Below are 27,745 nucleotides of genomic sequence, written 5' to 3' on the forward strand. Positions count from 1 at the left end.
CCATACTCATCTTGTATGCAAGCTACAGGTGGCCCAACAGGGTCTTAGAACGTCTTCCCCAATAAACGTATCCTTTCACTCTAGTAATATTATCACTTACATTAATCTTTATTACATTCACACATAGAACATTTAATTCGATTCCAATCACTCCTTCTTGGTGTGTGATTTTTCTTGTCAATCAGTATATAATACACAGAGCTTCTTCTCTTACCATAACATATACATCTGCCTATGGCGGTGTCACAAGTGATAGCTAGGCATTGCATCCCATGGTCACAAAGCGGTTAATACGTACACCAGATTACTGGGTGATTAGTTACCCGGCCACCCTGTGTTTACTGTATTATACCATTGTCTCATGGATATCTTTCAGTAATTGATATTCTTTGTGTGTTAAGCAACTATCACCTTACAGACACTTGTAATCTTTTCTGTCCGGTCACAGGCTCAACCGCTGACAATGGCCAAGCTTGTCCAACTTCCACCAAAGTTTCTTCCTAAGGAGTGGAGCCTTGCCAACCAGACCCAGTATGGCAGTGCGGAGGTTCAGAGGTCAAGATCTGAAAGGCTAGTTGCTGAAAGTCAGAGACTGGTTGACGAGATTGAAAAGACAACACAGAAAACACAGAAAGATGTCAACAAGAAGTTAGGTATGACGTGTGTAGTGGCTACTCCATTGGTAAAGTGTATCTCCACCTTTCAGCTTTGTATTAAAAATGAAGTTGTTCTGTAAATACTGGTACTTTGTGTGTGCCCCATGCCCATATTGCAGCTTGCAAATTTGTGCACTGAGCTTTGTTCTGGCACCATATATTTGTATTGAACTTGGTTCTGTTGCTTCATTCTGACACCGTATATAGCAGGCATGTCCAAACTGCGGCCCCCCAGCTGTTGCAAAACTACAACTCCCAGCATGCCCTAATAGCTGTAAGCTATCCGGGCATGCTGGCAGTTGTAGTTTTGCAACAGCTGGAGGGCCACAGTTTGGACATGCCTGGCATATAGCATTTAACTTGACTCAGTTTGGCACCATCTAAAAAAGGTGGGATTGATGTTTTCTCCTTCTCCCAGAGTACACCCTAATTACAGGGGTTGTTCAATATAATTAAAAAAAACTTGGACAACCTCTAAAAAGTATATACCCTCCCATTTCTTCAGTTCTGTTCTCTGTAGCACTGGTCCAAAATTTCTGGCATTGTTTGCATTCAAACAACAGTGGTGACATGCCTGGATTCGGCCGCTGCAGCCAATCACCATCTTCAGCAGTCTACAGCTCAGGGCAATGATTGGCAGCAATGGTGAGGTGCCAAATCCATGCACGTCACTGTGTCCGTCACGGCAGTCGGTGACACGTACAGTGATGTGCCTGGACATTCCTTTGACTTATACAAAAAAAATATATAAATACAAAGAACAGAGCCTAATGTGTATGGGGCATTTAAAAAGAATGAGATCTGCAGACCCTCTAGTGGTGGGTGCTCATAGAGGACAAGAGTCAATCCGTTATAGAAAGGAAGGTCTAGGGCACACCAAAGGATTCTTTTTCAAGCGATGCTTTAATACATATTTGTGCAATTACATCATTTTGTGTTCAATTTCCATCCAGAGTATGCAACAATATATGGGGCCATCAAAGAGTCCCAACGTTTCGGTCAATAATGACCTTTGTCACGGGATCTGGAAGGGATAAAAAGAGCATATGTAGGATATCTGAATTCACAAAATGCTTGTAAGGATGTGGTATAGTAGAAGACACTCTTATAAATAAATAATACATCATGTAAAGAGGGAAAGAATATATAAATAGATGTGTGTATGTGCATACATATTGCTGGGGTCCAGGATAGTGTAGGAGGAAGCTAGGGGTACTGAGCAGCATTGGGTCAAAGAAGGGCAAGTAATTAGGGGGATGGTGTAAGGTATATGGAGGTATATGAGGGTATATAGGGGACTCTATGGTGATAATAACTGGCCATTGGACTCAAGGGTCGCAAAGAGGTGGTGTCCTGGCCTAAGATCAATGAAGAGCAAGTAACTGGGAGAAATATGAACGATGTATATGAGTATATAAGGATATACATAAATATATAGGGGGTACGTTGTAATATTATTATATAGCTGTAGGTCTTGAACGTAGCGGAGGGAATTGGGAGTGGAGAGAGAGAGGTATTACCTGGCCCACGTGAGGAGCGGGCTCGTCTGGGCCCTGATGTCTGCTATCGGGGAGGAAATAAAGAACAAGCATGTTGAATTTCAATTCTGTTCAATATGCAAGTGTGTACATGTCCACGTGTATTCGCATGTTCATGGCTGTGAACCCATACCTCCCAAGTGTCCCTCTTTGCTACTATAGTGTCCTTCTTTTTGACCTGGGTAATAAGCACATGTCTGGTTCCTAACTGTACATTGCACCTCAACTTACAGTACAGACCAAAAGTTTGGACACACCTTCTCATTCAAAGAGTTTTCTTTATTTTCATGACTATGAAAATTGTAGATTCACACTGAAGGCATCAAAACTATGAATTAACACATGTGGAATTATATACATAACAAAAAAGTGTGAAACAACTGAAAATATGTCATATTCTAGGTTCTTCAAAGTAGCCACCTTTTGCTTTGATTACTGCTTTGCACACTCTTGGCATTCTCTTGATGAGCTTCAAGAGGTAGTCACCTGAAAAGGTTTTCACTTCACAGGTGTGCCCTGTCAGGTTTAATAAGTGGGATTTCTTGCCTTATAAATAGGGTTGGGACCATCAGTTGCATTGTGGAGAAGTCAGGTGGATACTATCACGGCTGAGTATGGGGGAAATCCTCAGCCGTGCGGTGAGGGAAGATGTCCAGTCGCTACTCGCCAGGAACACAGAATTAGGGAGCAGGTCACCTCCTGTTGCGTCCCTAACGCTGACCCTGTCTCCTACCTGCATGGGCCGACCTTGATGGTAGGAGGACCCATGCGCAGGAACCTCGGAGCCCTGACTTACCCTCCGTCCGGTCCCTGGGCTAAGGAGCAGGGTAAGACAACCCACTCCTCCTAGGAACGGAGGAGCAGGAGTCTCACTGGCCAAGCAGCATGAAGATGGGGGTACATAAACAGGACTACGGATAAGACAGGTGAACCCTAACAGTTCCACACATACCTGTCTCAGCCTAGCTGACTGGAACCCGTGCAAACGCTGTCCACACAAACAAAGGTAAACGGCACACACATGAAGACACACAGGGACCAGGACATCCATAGCTGCACAAATAGCAAAGACACAGGACATCAACAACAAATCACGCAATAATAACATATGACCGGAAGGGTGGCCCTTAGAAGGAGATAGAAATCACAGGAGGCTGCTACAGCAAAGCATGACTGAAACAACCTCCTGAGCCATGCCAAAGACAGAAGCTATATAGGCCTAAGGGCCACACCCACCGGTCAGACACACCCAGTGACATCACACACACTGGGAAGAGAGTTAACCCTTCCAGCACCACAGGAAAGGGAAAACACCAACTTAAAGGAACCGTGTCCAAACACAACAAACACACTGTGGTTGTTACCGCTGGCAACAACATGGGTGGCAACCGTGTCCTGGGAGTCAGCCCAAAGGCCAGGACACTGCCACCACATGTACACATCACCAAACGTTGCCACGGGCAACCACAGTGCATGAAAGGTGTCAGTGCACACCACACAATACACAGAGTGCACACAGACAACCATCGGTGCATCCATACACGCACACAGACTCCAAAGGGACCGCACACACACCTGTTGTCCGCGGCAACCGCACCTGAGACAAGAAACATCATGCCTCAAGCTGCGGTTGAAACAACAACCCAAACCGCGGGCAACAGTATGCGGCTCCCAAGGAGTCACGGCCAAAACCGTGGCCGTGACAGATACACAGCTGATAGTCCTACTGAATAGACTGTTAGAATTTGTATTATGGCAAGAAAAAAGCAGCTAAGTAAAGAAAAACGAGTGGCTATCATTACTTTAAGAAATGAAGGTCAGTCAATCCGAAAAATTGGGAAAACTTTGAAAGTGTCCCCAAGTGCAGTCACAAAAACCATCAAGCGCTACAAAGAAACTGGCTCACATGCGGACCGCCCCAGGAAAGGAAGACCAAGAGTCACCTCTGCTGCGGAGGATAAGTTCATCCGAGTCACCAGCCTCAGAAATCGCAGGTTAACAGCAGCTCAGATTAGAGACCAGGTCAATGCCACACAGAGTTCTAGCAGCAGACACATCTCTAGAACAACTGTTAAGAGGAGACTGTGTGAATCAGGCCTTCATAGTAGAATATCTGCTAGGAAACCACTGCTAAGGTCAGGCAACAAGCAGAAGAGACTTGTTTGGGCTAAAGAACACAAGGAATGGACATTAGACCAGTGGAAATCTGTGCTTTGGTCTGATGAGTCCAAATTTGAGATCTTTGGTTCCAACCACCGTGTCTTTGTGCGACGCAGAAAAGGTGAACGGATGGACTCTACGTGCCTGGTTCCCACCGTGAAGCATGGAGGAGGAGGTGTGATGGTGTGGGGGTGCTTTGCTGGTGACACTGTTGGGGATTTATTCAAAATTGAAGGCATACTGAACCAGCATGGCTACCACAGCATCTTGCAGTGGCATGCTATTCCATCCGGTTTGCGTTTAGTTGGACCATCATTTACAAACCGGATTCCAAAAAAGTTGGGACACTATACAAATCGTGAATAAAAACTGAATGCAATGATGTGGAGATGGCAAATGTCAATATTTTATTTGTAATAGAACGTAGACGACAGATCAAACGTTTAATCCGAGTAAATGTATCATTTTAAAGTAAAAATACGTTGATTCAAAATTTCACGGTGTCAACAAATCCCAAAAAAGTTGGGACAAGTAGCAATAAGAGGCTGGAAAAAGTAAATTTGAGCATAACGAAGAGCTGGAAGACCAATTAACACTAATTAGGTCAATTGGCAACATGATTGGGTATAAAAAGAGCTTCTCAGAGTGGCAGTGTCTCTCAGAAGCCAAGATGGGTAGAGGATCACCAATTCCCACAATGTTGCGCAGAAAGATAGTGGAGCAATATCAGAAAGGTGTTACCCAGCAAAAAATTGCAAAGACTTTGCATCTATCATCATCAACTGTGCAAAACATCATCTGAAGATTCAGAGAATCTGGAACAATCTCTGTGCGTAAGGGTCAAGGCCTTAAAACCATACTGGATGCCCGTGATCTCCGGGTCCTTAAACGACACTGCACCACAAACAGGAATGCTACTGTACAGGAAATCACAGAATGGGCTCAGGAATACTTCCAGAAACCATTGTCAGTCAACACAATCCACCGTGCCATCCGCCGTTGCCAGCTGAAACTCTACAGTGCAAAGAAGAAGCCATTTCTAAGCAAGATCCACAAGCTCAGGCGTTTTCACTGGACCAGGGATCATTTAAAATGGAGTGTGGCAAAATGGAAGACTGTTCTGTGGTCAGACGAGTCACGATTCAAAGTTCTTTTTGGAAATCTGGGACGCCATGTCATCCGGACCAAAGAGGACAAGGACAACCCAAGTTGTTATAAACGCTCAGTTCAGAAGCCTGCATCTCTGATGGTATGGGGTTGCATGAGTGCGTGTGGCATGGGCAGCTTGCATGTCTGGAAAGGCACCATCAATGCAGAAAAATATATTCAGGTTCTAGAACAGCATATGCTCCCATCCAGACGTCATCTCTTTCAGGGAAGACCCTGCATTTTTCAACAAGATAATGCAGACCACATTCTGCATCAATCACAACATCATGGCTGCGTAGGAGAAGGATCCGGGTACTGAAATGGCCAGTCTGCAGTCCAGATCTTTCACCTATAGAGAACATTTGGCGCATCATAAAGAGGAAGGTGCAGCAAAGAAGGCCCAAGACGATTGAACAGTTAGAGGCCTGTATTAGACAAGAATGGGAGAGCATTTCTATTTCTAAACTTGAGAAACTGGTCTCCTCGGTCCCCAGACGTCTGTTGAGTGTTGTAAGAAGAAGGGGAGATGCCACACAGTGGTGAAAATGGCCTTGTCCCAACTTTTTGGGGATTTGTTGACACCATGAAATTCTGATTCAACATATTTTTCCCTTAAAATGGTACATTTTCTCAGTTTAAACTTTTGTTCCGTGATTTATGTTCTATTCTGAATAAAATATTAGAAGTTGGCACCTCCACATCATTGCATTCAGTTTTTATTCACGATTTGTATAGTGTCCCAACTTTTTTGGAATACGGTTTGTATTTTTCAACAGGATAATGACCCCAAACACACCTCCAGGCTGTGTAAGGGCTATTTGACCATGAAGGAGAGTGATGGGGTGCTACGCCAGATGACCTGGCCTCCACAGTCACCGGACCTGAACCCAATCGAGATGGTTTGGGGTGAGCTGGACCGCAGAGTGAAGGCAAAAGGGCCAACAAGTGCTAAGCATCTCTGGGAACTCCTTCAAGACTGTTGGAAGACCATTTCAGGTGACTACCTCTTGAAGCTCATCAAGAGAATGCCAAGAGTGTGCAAAGCAGTAATCAAAGCAAAAGGTGGCTACTTTGAAGAACCTAGAATATGACATATTTTCAGTTGTTTCACACTTTTTTGTTATGTATATAATTCCACATGTGTTAATTCATAGTTTTGATGCCTTCAGTGTGAATCTACAATTTTCATAGTCATGAAAATAAAGAAAACTCTTTGAATGAGAAGGTGTGTCCAAACTTTTGGTCTGTACTGTATATATATTTTTTTTAATGTAATTTTTTTCGTTGTTTGGGCAAATTTGGACCTTAAAATGTCTATATTAGATTTTTATTATTCTAATATTTAAAGGGTCATTCCAGCACAGAAGCTGCACATGCTGTAAAAAAAAAAAAAAATTCCAGCACTTATACCCATCTTACCATTCTCCGGCGCTGCATTTATGACAGTGATGGGTCCCAGATTCATCTCACTTCTTGCTACTGTCTTGACACAGCAGGGAAATGGCCAATGATTGTAACTTTTACACCAGGGATGCCCAACCTGCGGCCTTCCAGCCTGGACAGCCTACAGCTATTAGGGCATGCTGGGAGTTGTAGTTTTGAAACAGTTGGAGGGCCACAGGTCGAGCATTCCTGTTTTACACCATGAGCAGTAGCTGTCCCTCTTTGACTGGCCCAATAGTTGGGTGGTATGTGAACAGCTTCTAACAGCCCCTGTTTGTTGTAAGCATCAGGCGTTGCATGTGATGTATATCTCCATTTCTTTTTTTTGCCACGCCCCCTCTTTAGCCACGCACGCTCCATTTAAATACATGTGCTTTTTAAATTGTTGTATGTGAATATTGTCCTGATGAAGGGGGCTGCAAGTCCTTGAAACACGTTGACCAAAATAAACCTTGTGTGAGAAGACAAGTCCTGCCTACAACATCGTGCTTGACAGCGCCGAAACAAGTGGTTCCAATACCTCCAGATTTTTCTCCTTCTTATTCTCGTATATCTCCACAGATCAGAGGCTGAATGAGATCCAGTTCTGGAAGAAAGAGTTGGACAACAAGCTTGAAGACACAGTTAATGATATAGAAAAGTTGCTGGCATATAAGATCCGTCTGGAAAAAGCTCTGGAGAGCTGCATGGAGCCCCTGTCCATAGCACAACAATGCCTAGTAGAAAGGTAATTACAGGAATGGCTAAAGTTGAATTACATATTAAAGGGGTATTCCAGTAACAAGTCACCCCCTATCCACTGGTTTAGAGATAACAGTTAGACTGGTGGGGGGCCGACTGCTAGGACCCCCACGAGTCATGAGACCAGAGGCTGTGACTGCAGGAACTAGCCAAGTGCTGTACTCAGCTATCTTCAGCAATCCCATAGACTATGAATGGAGCAGTGGTAGACATGCTTGACTATTGCTCCATTTAAATGGATATTGGTCAGACCCCTAATGATGTAACAGATATCTGTGGATACGGAATACTCCTTCAAGTTTTATGCTGACATTTTATTGAGATATAGGCTGGGACCACAACCAGTTCCCAGGATGGGTGGCCTTGACGTCATATTACAAGGTAACATAAAGGGAATGTATCATCAGCTATTGTTTAAATCTCATTTTTATTTTTAACATATTTTTAAGGAATTTTTGATGGTGTTATTTTTAATTTTCCATGTCACTATCTATATTTAAACAAAAATCATAAAATCCTGCAGTTTTCGCACCGCCCACTAAGCCTAATAATAGGCCCCACTTCTTGGTCTGTACAGACCACTTTACTGCAGTTATGTACCATTCTAAATCTGCCTGTAAGGATAAGGAGATATCACCTCTTGTGTATAGATAAGACACCATTCACAATAAGTGATTGTCAGAGTTTATCTATTCTTTCCTTGTACAATGACCGCTGCGCAGGTCACAGAGCATGTCTAGAAAGCTCTCCCATAGAAGTCAATGAGGTCCTCTCCTGACCATTGTGTCTATGGACCATGGGGCTGCCGTAAAGCACTTTTTTCATGCTGTGTAAATGTTGTTAAGAACAGCTGAGGAAAGATGGCGGCCCCTATAATCATGTTCAGGAAACAGAATAAAAAAATCTTCAATCAGAAAATAAAAACAGATTAGATAAAAAGGAGATGTGTTACTATCTGGTTATAATTTACAGATAACATTTTTGGTGATAGATTTCCTTTAAAATTCAGTTCTCCCATACACACCCTGAGGGCCATGTATTCTAATATATACCGGGATGGATTGATGGATTGATAGATAGATAGATAGATAGATAGATAGATAGATATTCTTCCCTGCCATCATTCTCCACCTGCAGATACATATATTTAACATGTTCATGACTATTTTATAGAGAGAAAAGAGTTGGTATAGATCTGGTTTCATGATGAAGTGGAACGAGAGCTTATCAAAGAAGTGGAAGTGATCCAGGGAGTGGTGGCTCTGCTACAGAGAACCTTGGAGCAGATCACTGAACAGATCAGGTAAGTTATTTCACATTACACTAAGCTCATCAGTCTTAACCTGGCCATATACAAGAGAGATACTTTGGCCATTTTGTGAATGACATGTCAATTACGGTTGGTATGTGAAGGTTGTTAAATGAAGCCACAAGTTAAAATAACATGAATTCGCCAGTTGATGTCTTCCTTGATCTGCGACCTAGGCATGGTTTCAAACCAGGTCAGATTGGAATGCCTAGGACTCACCAGTGGAACTGATCCTGGAAGCCCAACGTACAGCTATATAGAAACACAACTTTTGGCCTCATGCAACATCAACTGACTCCCAACCAGTCATTGGCATAACGCCAGCACTATCCCAATTACCCTAAATTGTACATGTAATATGTCAAAGTAAACATTACATAGTTATATAATGGTCAGATACCAGTTCTACACCAGTGGCTATCATTATGCTGCAGACTGCAGCATACATAGTACTGATCAGATGTCTTTTCTTATTAGTCATTCTCTTTCTGTAATGATCAGTTGGTGTGGAAACACTGTATCAACCTAATAGTTTACGGTAACTTTGGGCTAAATCTAAGAGCATTATTCTAGCAGTCTCCTGTTTTTCACTCTTTAACCCCCTATATAGGGATCTGGACTTTGCTACAGGGGAGCCACTAGGCTGCTACCTCCTGGTGTAGTCCTGGTGTGGTTGACTGCTGACCAACGGTGGTCAGAGACACTGTTGTGGAGCATGGAGGGATCAGGCAAACTTGTAGTCAATACCAGGCCGGGGTCAGGGAAGGCAGAGTTTGTGTGAGTCCATGAAACAAGTCTAATGGTCAGGGCAGATGGCAAAAGTTCAATATGGTGGTCAGGTCAGGTCAAGCAGGGGAGGGTCAGAGTCAGGAATCAGGCAGAGTTTGGCACATGGCAGGAACTAGCACTCAAGAAACGCCTATTGCTCAGTCACCCTCCCATAGATAAAGGTGCCTTAAACACCCAAGGATGACCAGCCATAGGCTGGGAAAGAGTTAGGGTGCGCGCTGGCCCTTCAAGAGCCAGAGGGAGCCCTAGAGACAGGATGGAGAGGCGTACGCTGGCAGGAGGCAGGCTGAAGCCTGTAGGAAGGAGGAACGTAGGACTCCAGAGACCAGACCTGCTGCGGGAGGGCAGCAGAAGATCAGCAGGTCCAGACTACTGAGAGTACAGCAGCTGCAGGTTGAGTGATGCAGGGCAGGTTCGGACAGGGGCCACCAATGTAACACTTTCCTTTTCTTTTCATCCAGCCCACACCGCCATAATGACAAGTTTTGCTGACAGCTGCAGATTTTGTTGACCAGACATCTTTAGCCCCTCACTTCTTCAGCCGTTCCCAGCCTCTATGGCAGGGCTGGCCAACCTGTGGCTCTCCAGCTGTTGTAAAACTACAACTCCCACCATGCTTTGCTGTAGGCTGATACTTGTAGGCAGTCTGGGCATGCTGGGAGTTGTAGTTTTGCAACAGCTGGAGAGCCTCAGGTTGGCCAGCCCTGCTCTATGGCAACACAAACGCCCATCCTTTATGTCATCCTGCTGCTACCTCAAATGACATGCCTCTTGCTGCTCCAGGTTCCCTTAATAATGTACATACAGTGCTGCCAAGTACTATCAAAATAACAGTGCTTGAGTATGTTAAATCTGTCACCAGTTTTATGCTATTTTCGGAAGTCTCATAGCAGTAAATGTAGAGCGCACCGCGCCTGCACGGCCGTCTCTCCTTTCAACGTTATAGGACTGCTGGAAATAGCTGACTGCTCAAGCTTTTGCACTAGTCTCTATGTGGGCTAACACAACAATGTATTACTATTGTTTCTATATATCTGGCTACTGCACAATATGATGTTCCTAATCTTTGATTCTATATTATGGATACTTACACATTGATGACCCATTGATTCTCCAATATTTGCAGATTGAGCCGCTCCGCTAAATACGCGATGGAGAAGGATCTAAAAGACAAGTTTGAAGCCTTGAAACTGGATAATCATTGCAGCGCATTAACAAACAACACTCCGGAGATCGCTTATGCTTCCGGTGTGGTAACTGTCCAGGGAAGGTAAGTCATGTTGCGTTACACCCGTTTTAATCATCAGTAGGCACATGTGCACAAATAAAAAATATATAATAAGGTACGATGCTGATAATGAGGAGATGACTTAAAAGGAACCTGTCCTCCCAACCACTGTAGTCTCCACAGGCTCCCCCAAATTTCAAGCATGCCTTGGACTCTCTGGGCATGTGCAGTGTATCGAGATGATTGTGATGAAGCATGCTGCTGTGTCCATACCTGGGGAAGCAGAAGGCAATGGTGCATGCTCAAGATTTGGACTTTTTGGTGACTACAGCAGATGGGGAATGGCATTCAGGACTGGAGGGGCCGGGTCAGACACCAGGCAGCTATTCCATACAGTGTGAACACCCACTCGACTCTTCTCAGGTCTTCAGTATACAGCGTGCAAAAATGTATTTCATCGCTATTGACAAGGGCATGTTTGAGATTGTCAGGTCATTTTTAATGGCATGGTGATGTTATAGTTTAAGGTGGTATAATGACATTTTAATGACCTGTTTCCACTTTTATGTTAAACTTTTTAACATCGTGCTATTTTTTTGAGTTATCGAATAGCTATATAGTGGCCCAGAGTTGTATGGAATGTTTTATAACCCAGTGCCTATCAGATGAATTGGCAACCATATAACAAATGATCCTGCCAAGTCCTCCAGAGCAGGAACCATTCAAATCATAAAGGGGAGTTCGGATCGGGAGTTCAGACTAGGGCATATGGAATAGAATTGGAAGCCAACTACCCACGACCATGTACATCCTGTAGAGACTAGAAGAAGAGAACCTTGTGTGATATACTGTATTTTTCTGTTAGGCCTGTTTCATCGTTTTGACCAGTTTTAGTTGGCTTTTTTTGCTCTTTTATTTTAGTTTTGGTCAAAAACACTACAGCCAGAATTTAAGCAATCGCAATGCATACTCTTGGCCGCCAGAATTCATATAGCTTTCCAATGGTGTTCTGATACTCTCTGTTTTTTTCAAACGGTCCTAGATAGAGTTAATAGGATACTTTTTATGAAAGACTTAGTGCCATCCGCACTGCTACATTTGCCGTCTTTGAAAAACTTTGGGAGCCCTGGCTTTCCTCCTATTCCACCGATTTTCGATACTGTATCACCTTGTAGCCTACTCCCTATGGGTGTAACCTGCAAGATTATTTCTTATATATTCGTCTTCTTTTTATCTGGCCAGTGGTATATATGGATATAGGACTCCTGTCTTTTCTTTTTATACACACACATGTACACTCATTATGTTGTTACCCATATTCTTTCTATTTATTTTCTTTTCTGCCTTGTTTTGTATTATTCTGTTTCAAAACTTTAATAAATATCTTTTGAAACATAAAAACACTACAGCCAGAGGCTATTATAGAATCCATAGTGAAATATAAAATGCCTACTGACAAGGCGGATTGGGAATTTACAGTGGCCCAGGAAAAAAAAACTCCAAAAGAGGTGTGTTACTGTAGGTGATTCTAAACCGGCAGCAGGCAGGGTCAAAACAAACAGGCTTCTGTGGCCTCATTGACGATAGGTGGTCCAATACAAAAATACAATTGAACAGAACTCCATGCAGCCCTATAAGTCAAAAATGGAGCACTATCAATTTATATACAGGCTTATAGGGATATGTGGAGCCCTGTCATTCTATATGTACTGTATAGTCCTATAGTAAGACATGGAGCAACATAACTATATGTTGCTCCAACTGGCTGTTCCTGCCTCTGTCCGTTCCACAGAAGACCCTGCACCAGTGTGCTATGCCAAGCTTTAGCAGAGTGGAGCAGGATAGGCAGGAGCAGCGATGTGCTAGGCAGAGCTCATGCCTGTGCCTGCTGCTCGCCGCAGAAGACCCTGCACCAGTGTGCTATGCTAAGCTTTAGCAGAGTGGAGCAGGATAGGCAGGAGCAGCGATGTGCTAGGCAGAGCTCATACCTGTGCCTGCTGCTCGCCGCAGAAGACCCTGCACCAGTGTGCTATGCTAAGCTTTAGCAGAGTGGAGCAGGATAGGCAGGAGCAGCGATGTGCTAGGCAGAGCTCATGCCTGTGCCTGCTGCTCACTGCAGAAGACCCTGCACCAGTGTGCTATGCCAAGCTTTAGCAGAGTGGAGCAGGATAGGCAGGAGCAGCGATGTGCTAGGCAGAGCTCATGCCTGTGCCTGCTGCTCGCTGCAGAAGACCCTTCACCAGTGTGCTATGCCAAGCTTTAGCAGAGTGGAGCAGGATAGGCAGGAGCAGCGATGTGCTAGGCAGAGCTCATGCCTGTGCCTGCTGCTCGCCGCAGAAGACCCTGCACCAGTGTGCTATGCCAAGCTTTAGCAGAGTGGAGCAGGATAGGCAGGAGCAGCGATGTTCTAGGCAGAGCTCATGCCTGTGCCCATTCTGCTAAAGCCTAGCTTAGCACATTGGTGCAGTATCTCCTGCTATGCAGGCAGGAGCAGAGATGTGTGCTTCTTCCAGTACTAAGTAGAGAAACACGAAGGAGATCATCCAATCATGAATCAAAAAGACTATTATTCCTATTGGGAATAAAAAAATATATTTTTATTTTATCATAATGGGGCTTAAATCAATAACCTTTTATGTCAAGAGAGAAAAATCTAGATCACAGTCCTGACGATATTGCCTTCTTTTTATTATTTTCAGCTCAGTAACACCTAAAGAGTGGGAAGATTTCAGCAATACTAACATAGAAAAAGCAGAAAAACAGAGGAGCAATGCTATAGCCCTGAGAACTTTGATTGACAGCATCTTATCGGAAACAGCCTGCGACATGCGCAAGCAGTGTGATACAGTCAATTTTGCTTTGAAAAGACGTGTGGCAGAAACGAAAGATGCAAAAAACAAGTTGGAAGTGCACTTAGCTAAGGTAAAAATAGTTAACTTATTGTTTTAAACTGGGCATCCTATATAGTTAATTGTCATATAAACTACAGCCCCATTTTGACAATAGTTTCCCCTTAAGGGGTTTTTTGGCAGAGGGTCCAACACCCCGCAACCCTGCTAATCAGCTGCCCTGTATTAGCTCCAGTGCCAGAATTAGCTGGGAGCAGCCCTGCAGTAACCAGCTCCATCCACTGCACAAGAGACAGAGCTGTGCAGTTCCGGTAATCAGTGGGGGTGCGGGGTGTTGGGCTTCTGCTGATCAGATGGTGAAGGCCTATCTGATGGTGAAGGCCTTTCTGATGGTGAAGGCCTATCTGATGGTGAAGGCCTATCTGATGGTGAAGGCCTATCTGATGGTGAAGGCCTATCTGATGGTGAAGGCCTATCTGATGGTAAAGGCCTATCTGATGGTGAAGGCCTATCTGATGGTAAAGGCCTATCTGATGGTAAAGGCCTATCTGATGGTAAAGGCCTATCTGATGCTGAAGGCCTATCTGATGGTGAAGGCCTATCTGTTGGTAAAGGCCTACCTGATGGTTAAGGCCTATCTTGAGGGTAAGCCATGACTTGTAAAGGAGTGGACAACCCCTGTTGCCCAAGAGTACTTAGCTGCTAAATCCACTGACGCTCGAGCGCCAATGTTTCTAGCGACCAAATCTTTGCTTATTTTCCTGAAGCGATAACATGAGCACCACGTCCAATCACTGAGTATAATGGTAATGCTAGAATGGTCGTCAGTGATGGGCTGCAGTGGTTACATGGACGTACTTTACATCATCACTACTCAAGGAAAAGTAAACAAAGTATGGCAGAGACCCCTGCAGCATCAGCACTGGAGCGACAGGGGATTTAACGGAGTTGTCCAATATAATTAAAAATCTCAAGGAAAGTAAACAAAGGATCGCAGAGACTACTACAGTATCAGCGCTGGAGCGGCATTGGAGTTAAAAGTGTTGTCCAAAATAATAAAAAATCTAGGACAAGCCCCCTAATTGGCTAGGATAAAAAAAAGATGTTATGCTCACCTGCATAACACCTTGCACTGCAAATTTGGTCCTGCTACCGCTGCTTTTTTACATACTGCAGCTGTGAAAAGCCAGTATATGGCACAAGACCACTGCTACCAATTACTATACTACAAGGTAACTGAGTTTTCAACAATATCTAAAAAAAATGCATGTTCTGGTTGGGGACCTGGTCTGTGCGCTTTAAATCCTATGGGAGAAAAGCGCTTTACAAATGTTTTTGTTATTATTATTATTAAGTGTCCCCAAGCACTCAGATGCTGTGTGTGTGGCAGCTAATTGCCCTGCTGCTGTCAGAGCTGGTGGGCATGACCACATGCAGGCAGTCTGCCAGTACTATACCGGTCTAGACTTCGCTTCACAAACTTGTAACGTGCCAGAGGAGAGCAGAGATAGACACCCGTCACGTTCGGGTGTGGGAGGGAAACACCACACCGAACATGTGAGGGAATAAGGCCTGGAAACTAGGGAAAGGAGATGAACACCTCCTAGTAAAATCCTACTCAAAGTTCTGACTAACTACCAGTATGAACAGACCCCAGAGATAGGTGAGCTTAAGATTAGGAGTTAGCAGTCTTTCAGCCCTGAGTTCTGGATGGAGCTCTGGATGAGCCCTGCACATAGGCAGAGTCTCACTGAGCTCAGGAGGGAGCCAGTGAAGAACGAAAAACCTACATCAGCCTGTCTAGCTCTGTCTCTGCTGCTAAAGAGGGAGTAAGGGCTCTGTCACACGAGCGGATGCCGTGCGGGTAATCTGCTGTGTGAAAGAGTGCCAAGCCCCATTTCAGACAGCAGATACACAGGATTAACATGATTAATAATGCTCCGTGCCTCTCTGAGATAAAGTTGTCATTGTGATTTCGTAGTAAAGAGGTCACAGAGAGGCACGGAGCATTATCAGTCATGTTAATGCTCCGTGTCTCTGCTGTCCGGGACTGGGGCTTGGAACTCTGTCACGCAGTGGATTCCACGCACAGGAACCGCTCGTGTGAAACAGCCCTAACAGTGAGTGGACAGCAAAATTGCTAGAAGGCATTTTTCAGGCTGGATAACATTAAAACATTTTAATCAAAGTAATTTGCACAATCGTTCAAGTTTACCTAAAGTGACCTTTGAGAATAAATAGTTTAAAAAGTTAGTATCCGTTTCATTCTTAAAATCTTTTATTCTTCTAAAAAAAGGTCATGGATGAGATCAGTTCACAAGAAAAGAATATAGAAACTCTTAAGAAAGCCATTGCAGATAAAGAAGGACCCATCAAAGTAGGCTCAGACTCGTCTAGAAATCAGAACACTGAGGCCTCATGTTGAGCTGTGTCGTGATCCTGCACAATACAGACTGATCAGCGAGGTCCAGGAGATTACTATAAATGTAGAAAGGTGAGTGAAACATGAGAGATCATCACATTTATCATTTCACTATATCTTAGGTGTAGTGTTTAAAATGCGCTGTGTATTTCATTTTAGCTTCGCTCATTAGATGTAAGTATAAAGATGGTAAATGTGTTTGGTATTTTTTTAAATGTCGTTGCTATTTATTTTTTTATCAAACCTTCCCTGGGGCAGCCATATTGGTGGCACAATGTCCTATGTTGTCAGTGCAGCAGGGTGGAGACTGAAATTATTCTCATTATTAGGCCTCATGCACACGACCGTTGTGTGCATCCGTGGCCGTTGTGCCGTTTTCAGTTTTTTTTCACGGAATGCGAAATCGGAAAATGCACCGTTTTGCAGCCGAGGCCGTGATCCGTGTATCCTGTCCGTCAAAAAAATAGGACCTGTCCTATTTTTTGGACGGACAACGGTTCACGGACCCATTCAAGTTAATGGGTCCGTGAAAGAACACGGATGCACACAAGATTGGCATCCGTGTCCGTGATCCGTGGCCGTAGGTTGCTTTCATACAGACGGATCCGAAGATCCGTCTGCATAAAAGCTTTTTCAGATCTAAGTTTTCACTTCGTGAAAACTCATATCCGACAGTATATTCTAACACAGAGGCGTTCCCATCGTGATGGGGACGCTTCTAGTTAGAATACACTACAAACTGTGTACAAGACTGCCCCCTGCTGCCTGGCAGCACCCGATCTCTTACAGGGGGATATGATAGCACAATTAACCCCGTCAGGTGCGGCACCTGAAGGGGTTAATTGTACTATCATATCCCCCTGTAAGAGATCAGGGCTGCCAGGCAGCAGGGGGCAGACCCCCCCCCCCCTCCCCAGTTTGAATATCCCCAGTGTGCGCCCCCCATCGGGCCCCCCTTCCTCCCTCTAGTGTAATAAATCGTTGGTGGCACAGTGTGCACCCCCCATCGGGCCCCCCCTTCCTCCCTCTATTGTTATAAATCGTTGGTGGCACAGTGTGCGCCCCCCATCGGGCCCCCCCTTCCTCCCTCTATTGTTATAAATCGTTGGTGGCACAGTGTGCGCCCCCCATCGGGCCCCCCCTTCCTCCCTCTATTGTTATAAATCGTTGGTGGCACAGTGTGCGCCCCCCATCGGGCCCCCCTCCCTCTACAGCAGCATAGAGGGAGGAAGGGGGGGCCCGATGGGGGCGCACACTATGCCACCAACGATATTCAAACTGGGGGGGGGGGGGGTCTGCCCCCTGCTGCCTGGCAGCCCTGATCTCTTACAGGGGGATATGATAGTACAATTAACCCTTTCAGGTGCGGCACCTGAGGAGTTAATTGTGCTGATCACGGCCCCCTGTAAGAGATCGGGTGCTGCCAGGCAGCAGGGGGCAGTCTTGTACAAAGTTTGTAGTGTATTCTAACTAGAAGCGTCCCCATCACCATGGGAACGGCTCTGTGTTAGAATATACTGTCGGATCTGAGTTTCACGAAGTAGCTCATATCCGACAGTATATTCTAACATAGAGGCGTTCCCATGGTGATGGGGACGCTTCAAGTTAAAATATACCATCGGATTGGAGAAAACTCCAATCCGATGGTATAAAAGAACTCCAGACTTTACATTGAAAGTCAATGGGGACGGATCCGTTTGAAATGGCACCATATTGTGTCAACATCAAACGGATCCGTCCCCATTGACTTGCATTGTAATTCAAGACGGATCCGTTTGGCTCCGCACGGCCAGGCGGACACCAAAACGACTTTTTTTTCATGTCCGTGGATCCTCCAAAAATCAAGGAAGACCCACGGACGAAAAAACGGTCACGGATCACGGACCTACGGACCCCGTTTTTGCAGACCGTGAAAATAAACTGTCGTGTGCATGAGGCCTTAGGGTCCTTTCACACGTCCGTTGATTCTTTCCTGATCTGTTCAGTTTTTTTGCGGAACAGATCTGGACCAGTTGCGTACCCATTCATTTTCAATGTGTGCTGTCCGTTTCCGTTGTTCCGTTCCGCATGTCCGAAAAAATATAAAACTTGTCCTATTATTATCCGCAAAATCGGATCCTGGTACAATACAAAGTCAATGGATCCGCAAAAAACAGATGACATACGGATGACATTTTCAGGAACAACGGATCCGCAAAAAACGGACCGCAATTCGGGATATAGAAAAATACTGCGTGTGAATGGACCCTTAAAGTGCTATTTATTCCATGGCGCTGTACATATGAAATGTATGGAAGTAAATTAACCTTCACACATGATTACAGTTAGAGCTGCCATCAGTAGTACCTGGGCTCCTTACAGGAAACAGTAAAAAAAACTATAATAGTGGCTCACCCTCTCAGATATAAAAAGTATGGTTGGTCTGTCTGTGGCGCACCCTCCACCATGTATATTCAAAAAGTACCAATAATAATGACAGGCACTAAATATCCCAGGGCTGCATAGATATATCACTCAGATGTGTATATATATATACACATATGTCGTTTATTATCCATAAAAACTGATTAAAACAGAGGGTAATTCATATTGAATAAAATATTGAACATGATTAATAACATAAAATATATTGCTAATATATCTAGAGATAATAACCTTAGGCCCTAACTAATCCACACATATATGATGAGCAATTGGTATAGCAGTGATTTTTATAAATAAAAGCACATAATAGGTCCGGAGCACTATAATAAATATATGATGTGCTATATATTGGATGAATGGATATTCAGGACACTCTAAGCATCTAGTAAATAGTTAGTAGTACTTATCTTCTAAATAATTATTAAAAAACAATGTAGCCCTGTAGCAGTAAGTCCATAAATTCATAGATTAGTTTATACATCCATATTATTGTAATACGCATAAAAAAACACATAAGATATAAAAATGTATAAAAGATAACATAAAAAAATATATAAAGTGTGCAGAGACGTATAATAGTTGTATAGATATTCAGATATCCCCTAATTGTCGTGTCATATATTTGGTGTTAGGGAAAAGAAGGCAAGTCTCTCATTCATCACTTAATTGGCAAGTATAGAGTGATACAATGTAACATGTTGTTACTTTACCGCCAGAAGGAGTTGATCAGCAGTTTAAGGCTACATGCACGCGAACGTTAAGACCGCGGGGCAGCCGCATGCGTATCGCGGACCCATTCACTTGAATGGGGTCCGCGATCCGCATCCGACGAGTGCATGCGCTACTTTTTTGCGGTGCGGAGGCACGACCAGAATCACCACAGAAGCACTCCGTAGTGCTTCCGTGGGATTCCGATCCATGCCTCCATTCCGCATCTCCGTGATTGCGGACCCATTCAAGTGATCCCTAATGCCGGTGCCCGTGTATTGTGGGCCCGCTATATGCGGGTCGCAATACGGCCACAGGGGGCACACGGTCGTGTGCATGTAGCCTAAATGTATCGTCCCCTGTTTGTATTTCTCCTACTTTCAGCGTTTGAGTCCCGTGCTGCAGTCTCTAGCTGTGCTGTGTTCGCTTCTCCCTGGCGTCTCACCTGGCGTCCTAGGTGGTTGCGGGGTTGGTCTTTGATTAGCTTGAAAGGTTGCAAAATGTGCAAAAACCCGTGTGGCCAATAGGGGCATCGGTAGTTGCGCTGATCACTTTCAGCCTCGCTGATGAGGTTGAAAGTGTTCATGCTGCAATTCTTATTTATTTGCCAGATGGCAGGCCAGGATAAGAAATGAGCAATATTCAGTTAAAAAAAACATAATTTATAGGCTCATATATGAGCCTCAAAATCATCAGAAATTTTTTTAAAAAAGGATAAAAAATATATAAAAAATAAAAAAAAATATAAAAGTTTAAATCACCCCCCTTTCCGTATGATAAAAAAAATAAAAAAAATAAGAAAAAATTTACAATACGGCGAATGCTGTAATGGAAAAAAGGGTCAAAAGGGCCAATTTGCCATTTTTTCATTGCTTCTCTTACCCAAAAAAAGAAATAAAATGTGATCAAAACATCAAGCACGCTTCAAAATGGCATCAATAAAAACTACGGATTGTCCCGCAAAAAATGAGCCCCTAAACAGCTCAGTAGACATACCGTATATACTCGAGTATAAGACGAGTTTTTTGGCACATATTTTTGTGCTCAAAAAGCCCCCTCGTCTTATACTCGAGTCTAGGTCTTGATTGCGAAAATTCGCAAAAAAATAGCATTCAAATTTTCGCATAAAAATTCGCATGAGCTGGTATTTTCCCAAAAATCGAATATTCGCTTTAGTTGGTTTTTGTACTGTTAAAGTTATTGTTGATACCATATTGTTTTTCTTTGAAATAAATATTCAAAAACCTTTAACCTACTGATGCCTCAATTAATGTAATTTTATTGGTACGGTATCTATTTTTATTTTTGAAATTTACCAGTAGCTGCTGCATTTCCCACCCTAGTCTTATACTCGAGTCAATAATTTTTCCAATTTTTTGGGGGTAAAATTAGGGGCCTCGGCTTATATTCGGGTCGGCTTATACTCGAGTATATACGTTAAGTATAAAAAAGTTATGGGGGTCAGAATATGGTGATGTAATTTTTTTAAATCAAAGTTTAAATGTATTTTTACACTATTTAGACATACAAAACCTAAACATATGGGGTATTGTTGTAATCGTACTGACCCAGAAAATGAAGGGCATGGGTCAGTTTTGCCCAACAAACGAAACGCTGTGGGAACAAAACCTGTAAAACGGTGGAGGAATTGCGTTTTTTTTCCCCAATTCCACCCCAATTCCATTCTGGTGTCATCCGGCAAAACGGGTCTGGCATTTCTTTTTTTCACCTTTTTTTCAAGGATGGATCTGTCATTCTGATATTTTGAATGAATGCTGGATCCGGCACTAATACATTCCTATGGAAAAAAAATGCCGGCATTCAGGCAAGTCTTTAGTTTTTTTGGCCGGAGATAAAACCGTAGCATGCTGCGGTTTTATCTTTTTCCTGATTAGTCAAAACGACTGAACTAAATACATCCTGCTGCATCCTGAACAGATTACTCTCCATTCAGAATGCATGGGCATATACTTGATCAGATTTTTTTTCCGGCATTGAGCCCTTTTGACGGAACTCAGTGCCAGAAAAGAAAAACGCTAGTGTGATAGTACCGTACGTTGGTTTAGGTATTTTCAGATACGTTCAGCAATTGCTAATATAAAAGAAACTCCATTGTTGGAAATAGACACTTCCTCACCTTTGAATGAATTGATAGGGAATTTAGGCTTGAAATGGAAGATTTCACAACTATATAAATTATGCTTTTTTGCAAGTACTATTGGGACTCATACCATTCATTGCATTGCTCTTAATCGTCCCATTACCCTTTGTACCATCTTACCTATCAGATATATCAACTTTCTTGGATTGGTTGGGTGGCTCCCATGCACTTGTCACTTTATACTCCTGCACTTTTTACCATTAATTGAACCGCCATATATGTAATAACTATTGTGTTTTTCTACTAATAAAGCATTATCAAATATATATATGTGTGTGACTTTTTAGGTTCTTTATATAAATTATGAGTAAAGGCACTATTTAATGAGGTTGTTTCTCCGGGCCAAATCGCCCAATGGTTTCGGTACAGGATTGGGGAAATATATTGGGTGATTTAAGATTAGTATCACACAATTTGAATCATATATTAGTACATTTTAATATTGTACACAGAGTGGATATCACGCCGATATGGCTTAATAAATGTGGGTTACGAGAGTCTGCGAATTGTCCATGGTGTGATTCACAGATGGCGGATTTTCTGCACATGTTTTGGTTGTGTCCAGACTTAAGTCTATTGGGGTATAATTCATAAGTTTATTACTCAAAGGCCTCATGCACGCGGCCGTTGTTTTTGCGGCTTGGATGTGGACCTGTTCACTTCAATGGGGCCGCCAAAGATGCAGACAGCACTCCGTGTGCTGTCCGCATCCATTGGTCTGTTCTGTGGTCCACAAAAAAAATATAACCTGTCCTATTCTTGCCCGTTTTGCGGACAAGAATAGTCAGTTATATTAATGGCTGTCCATGCCGTTCCGCAAATTGCGGAACGCACACGGACGCCATCTGTGTTTTGCGGATCTGCAATTTGCAGATCGCAAACCACACAACGGTCGTGGGCATGAGGCCAAAAACTGAGGATAGCACTTCCGTTTAAGGCCTCATGCACACGACCGTTGTGTGCATCCGTGGCCGTTGTGCCGTTTTCCGTTTTTTTTCACGGACCCATTGACTTTCAATGGGTCCGTGGAAAAATCGGAAAATGCACCGTTTGGCAGCCGCATCCGTGAGCCGTGTTTCCTGGCCGTGAAAAAAATATGACCTGTCCTATTTTTTTCACGGCCAACGGTTCACGGGCCCATTCAAGTCAATGGGTCCGTGAAAGAACACGGATGCACACAAGATTGGCATCCGTGTCCGTGATCCGTGGCCGTAGGTTGCTTTCATACAGACGGATCTGAAGATCCGTCTGCATAAAAGCTTTTTCTGATCTAAGTTTTCACTTCGTGAAAACTCATTTCCGACAGTATATTCTAACACAGAAGCGTTCCCATGGTGATGGGGACGCTTCTAGTTAGAATACACTGCAAACTTTGTACAAGACTGCCCCCTGCTGCCTGGCAGCACCCGATCTCTTACAGGGGGATATGATAGTACAATTAACCCCATCATATCCCCCTGTAAGAGATCAGGGCTGCCAGGCAGCAGGGGGCAGACCCCCCCCCCCCCCTCCCCAGTTTGAATATCATTGTGCGGCCCCCCCCCCCCCTGTTGTTAACTCGTTGGTGGCCAGTGTGCGCACCCCCCTCCCTCCCTCCCTCCATTGTTTTAATACATTGGGGCCAGTGTGCGCGCGCCCCCCCAACCCCCCCTCCCTCCCTCTATTGTTTTAATACATTGGGGCCAGTGTGCGCGCGCCCCCCAACCCCCCTTCCCTCCCTCCCTCTATTGTTTTAATACATTGGGGCCAGTGTGCGCGCGCCCCCCCAACCCCCCCCCCCCCCTCCCTCCCTCTATTGTAATCATCATCGGTGGCAGCGGAGTGGAAGATTTTCATACTTACCTGGCTGCTGGCTGCTGCGATGTCTGCGTCCGGCCGGGAGCTCCTCCTACTGGTAAGTGACAGCAATGCGCCGCACAGACCTGTCACTTACCAGTAGGAGGAGCTCCCGGCCGGACGCAGACATCGCAGCAGCCAGCAGCCAGGTAAGTATGAATCTTCTACTCCGCTGCCACCGATGATGATTACAATAGAGGGAGGGAGGGGGGGGGGGGGTTGGGGGGGTGCGCACACTGGCCCCAATGTATTAAAACAATAGAGGGAGGGAGGGGGGGTTGGGGGGAGCGCGCGCACACTGGCCCCAATGTATTAAAACAATAGAGAGAGGGAGGGGGGGTTGGGGGGGCGCGCGCACACTGGCCCCAATGTATTAAAACAATAGAGGGAGGGAGGGAGGGGGGTGCGCACACTGGCCACCAACGAGTTAACAACAGGGGAGGGGGGGCCCACTGGCCACCAATGAGTTAAAAACAGGGGGGGGGGGGGGGTCTGCCCCCTGCTGCCTGGCAGCACCTGCCAGGCAGCAGGGGACAGTCATGTACACAGTTTTTTTGTATATTCTAACCTGAAGCGTCTCCATCACCATGGGAACGCCTCTGTGTTAGAATATACTGTCGGAAATGAGTTTCACGATGTAGCTCATATCCGACAGTATATTCTAACATAGAGGCGTTCCCATGGTGATGGGGACGCTACAAGTTAAAATATACCATCGGATTGGAGAAAACTCCAATCCGATGGTATAACAGAACTCCAGACTTTACATTGAAAGTCAATGGGGACGGATCCGTTTGAAATGGCACCATATTGTGTCAACATCAAACGGATCCGTCCCCATTGACTTGCATTGTAATTCAGGACGGATCCGTTTGGCTCCGCACGGCCAGGCGGACACCAAAATGACTTTTTTTTCATGTCCGTGGATCCTCCAAAAATCAAGGAAGACCCACGGACGGAAAAACGGTCACGGATCACGGACCCACGGACCCCGTTTTTGCGGGCCGTGAAAAAAAACTGTCGTGTGCATGAGGCCTAAGGCCGAGTGCTGGATACTGGGTGATCTATCCATGGTAAATTGTCATAAGTATAAAAAGATTCTTTTGATTAGAATTATGTTTTTAGCTAGACTCCTGTTCACTCCAGTCTGGATGTCACATAATACTCCAAACTGGAGGTGGTTATATCTCGTGAATAAGGTTAAGAGATATGAGATGGTCTTATATAACCAGAGAGATTCTGAGGAAAAATGGTCTAGGGTATGGGGCATGTGGAAGTGGTAGCTTTCCTCTTGATCCCCCCGACACCCACATTGTCCATCTTTACTATTACAGAGACGCATCGTTAGGGAGCGAGGGTAGGCTTGGCTTGAATGGGTTGGGGAGGGATAAAAAGAGGGATGATAATGGAGGATGTCAATGTTTAGTTGTTATAGTGTATTTGTTATAATAAAAATTATTTAAATAATAAAAAAAAAATCTCAGCAGGTCCATGCACTAGAATCTGAAATTTACATCAGGAGATGATATAAAAGTTGTGTTACTGGTGCCAGAAAACTGACCAAAGTAATCTAATGTGTTGGACCATGCAGGCACTTTTTTTTTTCTTTGGTGATGAGTGCAGCATAAAAGGGCAAAAAGTTGCAAATGTTTTCTTAAAGGGGTTGTCCTGTTACTGATATTGATAACCTATAATCAGAACAGGTCATCAACTTCAGATCAGTGGGGGTCCAACTGACGATCAGATCCTGCGAGCGCTGCATTCTCTTCTGTTTCTCTGCTCGCCGCCAGCACTGAATGAGATGGAGGAGCTGTAATTACACTGCTTGCCACTGCAACGGCGAGCAGATAAACAGTGAAGAGAGCGCTTCGCTCGCTGGGCTTAGTTATTGATGACTTATCCTGAGGATAGGCTATCAATATCAGATTTGTGGTGATCCGACACCCGACAAACCTGACGATCTGCTGTTTTAGGCGGCAGCCAACATCAGAAACCATACAGTGGATGCAAGGCTCTGTCCACTAGGTTCGGCCACGGGTACACTGTAGCTGAGCTCCCTATTTAATTGAATGGGAGCTGAGCTGCAGCACCCTGGCACAGCCAGTATACAGTAACCAGAACCTTGTGCGTCCCGTTTTATCCACTGTATAATTCCCAGCACTGGCGGGTGCCTAAAACAGCTGATCAATGGGGTGCTAGGTGTCCGACCCCCACAAATCTGATATTTCTGACCTTTCCTGAGGATAGGCCATCAATCTCTGAGTACTGAAAAGTCTTATAAAACAGAGCTTGCGCAAAACTCTACAACTCTAGTGGCACTCTTCTGGCACAGAGGGCATGATAAATCTCCTACTACGTAACTGATATCTTTTCAGTGCCAGTTTCGTGGATAATGTATATACTTCACCTTTCTGTATTCACACAGAAGCCAGGCATGAACTCATACAGCATATGTCTTTACTTTCTTCTGCAGACTGCGCGAGACTCTGAGCCAGGCAGAAGCTGAGCTGAAAGGCTTGATCCGCAACCAGCTGTCTCTAGAGGAGGAGATACAAGTCAAGGAAAATACGCTGTACATCGATGAAGTAATATGTATGCAGATGAGAGAAGCCATCTCAATTAACAACTTGTAAATTCTAAGAAGAAATAGTCTTACAATGACTTCAGAATTCACTGTGGAAATCCTAGAACTTGATCAATTATAAAAGAGAATAATACTTCATGTGTCACATGCGTGCATTCATCAAAAACATCAAATCACTGCATTTTACTTATTTAAGTGGGATTATAATTCTTCAGAATTATTCTGATAATCCCTGATTAAGGGTACTTTTTACACTAGCATTTTTAGAATCCGGCAGGCAATTCCAGCAACGGAACTGCCTGCCAGATCCGGCAAGCCGTATACAAACAGATATACCAGATCCATCTCATCCGGTATAATCCGGAATAATGGATCCAGTATTAAAAATTTTTCAAAGATCAAAAGAGAAAGTAGCTCCTCCTATATCCCAGACAGGAAAACCGTATCCGGCGATGCGGCAATTTCCGGAACACTTGGTACCGGATCCGGCATTAATACAGATCCGGCAAGTGCGGTATTGTTCCGGGATTTTGGCCGGAAGAAATACCGCAGCAAGATGCTGTATTTTGTCCGGTCAAATACCGTACAAGGGACTGAATCGAAGACATCCTAATGCATACTGAACGGATTGCTTTCCATTCAAAATGCATTAGTACAAAACTGTTTTTTTTCCGGTATTGAGACCCTTTACCGTATTTCAATACCGGAAAAGAATAACGCTAGTGTGAAAGTAACCTAAATAAGAATCTCGCCAGAGTAAGGATGCCCGTGCATATTAGATGACCATCAGCCAACCCTCTGTTTTCGACAGGACCAGATGACCATCTAATGTGTATAGTGGTGTCCTACCTGTTCCCCAGTGGCAGATTTTGGGGGGAGGGGGGAGAAGCGGGATTCTAAAAGTCAGTGTGCCTGATTTTTCTGCTCTCCCCCATTAAGAACACATGCATGCTTGGCTGGGCCCACCATGCAGGTGTATTGTGGGGTTTAGAGGAAGGTGTATGGCCAACCTAAAGGGGTTATCCAGCTTTGGGGACTTTTTAACAGACCTCTACACTGTGTTGTACCAGTTAGAAAACTCACACTCACCTGCTCTGCCCGGCTCCCTGGCTCCTTTCATTGGTCTCCTTGTTAAAAAGGCACTACGTCTCTTACCTGGCCCTTGTGTCCTGCTTTTCGGGTGGTCCAGACTCTCATCTGTCACCTGCAGAGGGTCTGACCACTGGCGCTCAATGAGCCCACTGTGGTCTCTCTCCACTGGTGCAGGCCAAGGCTGTCCTGTAGGACTTGCACTCAGTCTCTTAAAGGGACAGCAGATTCTTCCCCAGTATATGACTGGCTGTTCCTGGATATATAAGGTACCTTCCCTAGTGGCAGGGTGCCTGAGCGTTAAGTTTGTAGTCTCTAGTCTGACTACCTATGTACTGAACTTCTGTCTGACAACTGACTCTGATTCCATGCTGCCTGCCCTGACCTTAGCCTGTTTCCTGTATTGCTCCATGGCCACCGGTCACATGACTATGAATATTGACTGACTCCTCTGTGCTTCACACTGGTGACTCTGACCTCTGTGGGTCAGCTGCCAACTGCACTGGTATTATTTTAAGAAAGGACAGCCTGGTGGCTCCCCTGCAGAGAAGACCAGACCCTGTACAGGGCTAAAGCGCGTTTAGAGTTATCCCAAAGCCAAACTGGTTAGTTAGCCCATTACACTGCGGTCCCCGTCCTGCAAACTTTCCGATGGACTG

General features: G+C 44.5%; 1 protein-coding gene across 1 annotated transcript in view; it reads left to right on the forward strand.

Moving 5' to 3' along the window:
- Positions 1–26,108, forward strand: part of LOC122932553 (tektin-1-like) — a 35,892-nt gene extending 9,784 nt beyond the window's left edge. The window contains 9 exon segments of the mRNA XM_044287038.1: positions 449–653; positions 7,508–7,673; positions 8,861–8,888; positions 8,890–8,990; positions 10,912–11,055; positions 13,713–13,935; positions 16,159–16,242; positions 16,244–16,356; positions 25,887–26,108. Coding sequence (XP_044142973.1) covers positions 464–653; positions 7,508–7,673; positions 8,861–8,888; positions 8,890–8,990; positions 10,912–11,055; positions 13,713–13,935; positions 16,159–16,242; positions 16,244–16,356; positions 25,887–26,046 — 1,209 coding nt within the window. The 5' untranslated portion in view covers positions 449–463 and the 3' untranslated portion in view covers positions 26,047–26,108.
- Positions 26,109–27,745: the final 1,637 nt, after the last annotated feature.

This window comes from Bufo gargarizans, chromosome 3 (assembly GCF_014858855.1).
Source record: "Bufo gargarizans isolate SCDJY-AF-19 chromosome 3, ASM1485885v1, whole genome shotgun sequence".
Taxonomy (NCBI): Eukaryota; Metazoa; Chordata; class Amphibia; order Anura; family Bufonidae; genus Bufo; species Bufo gargarizans.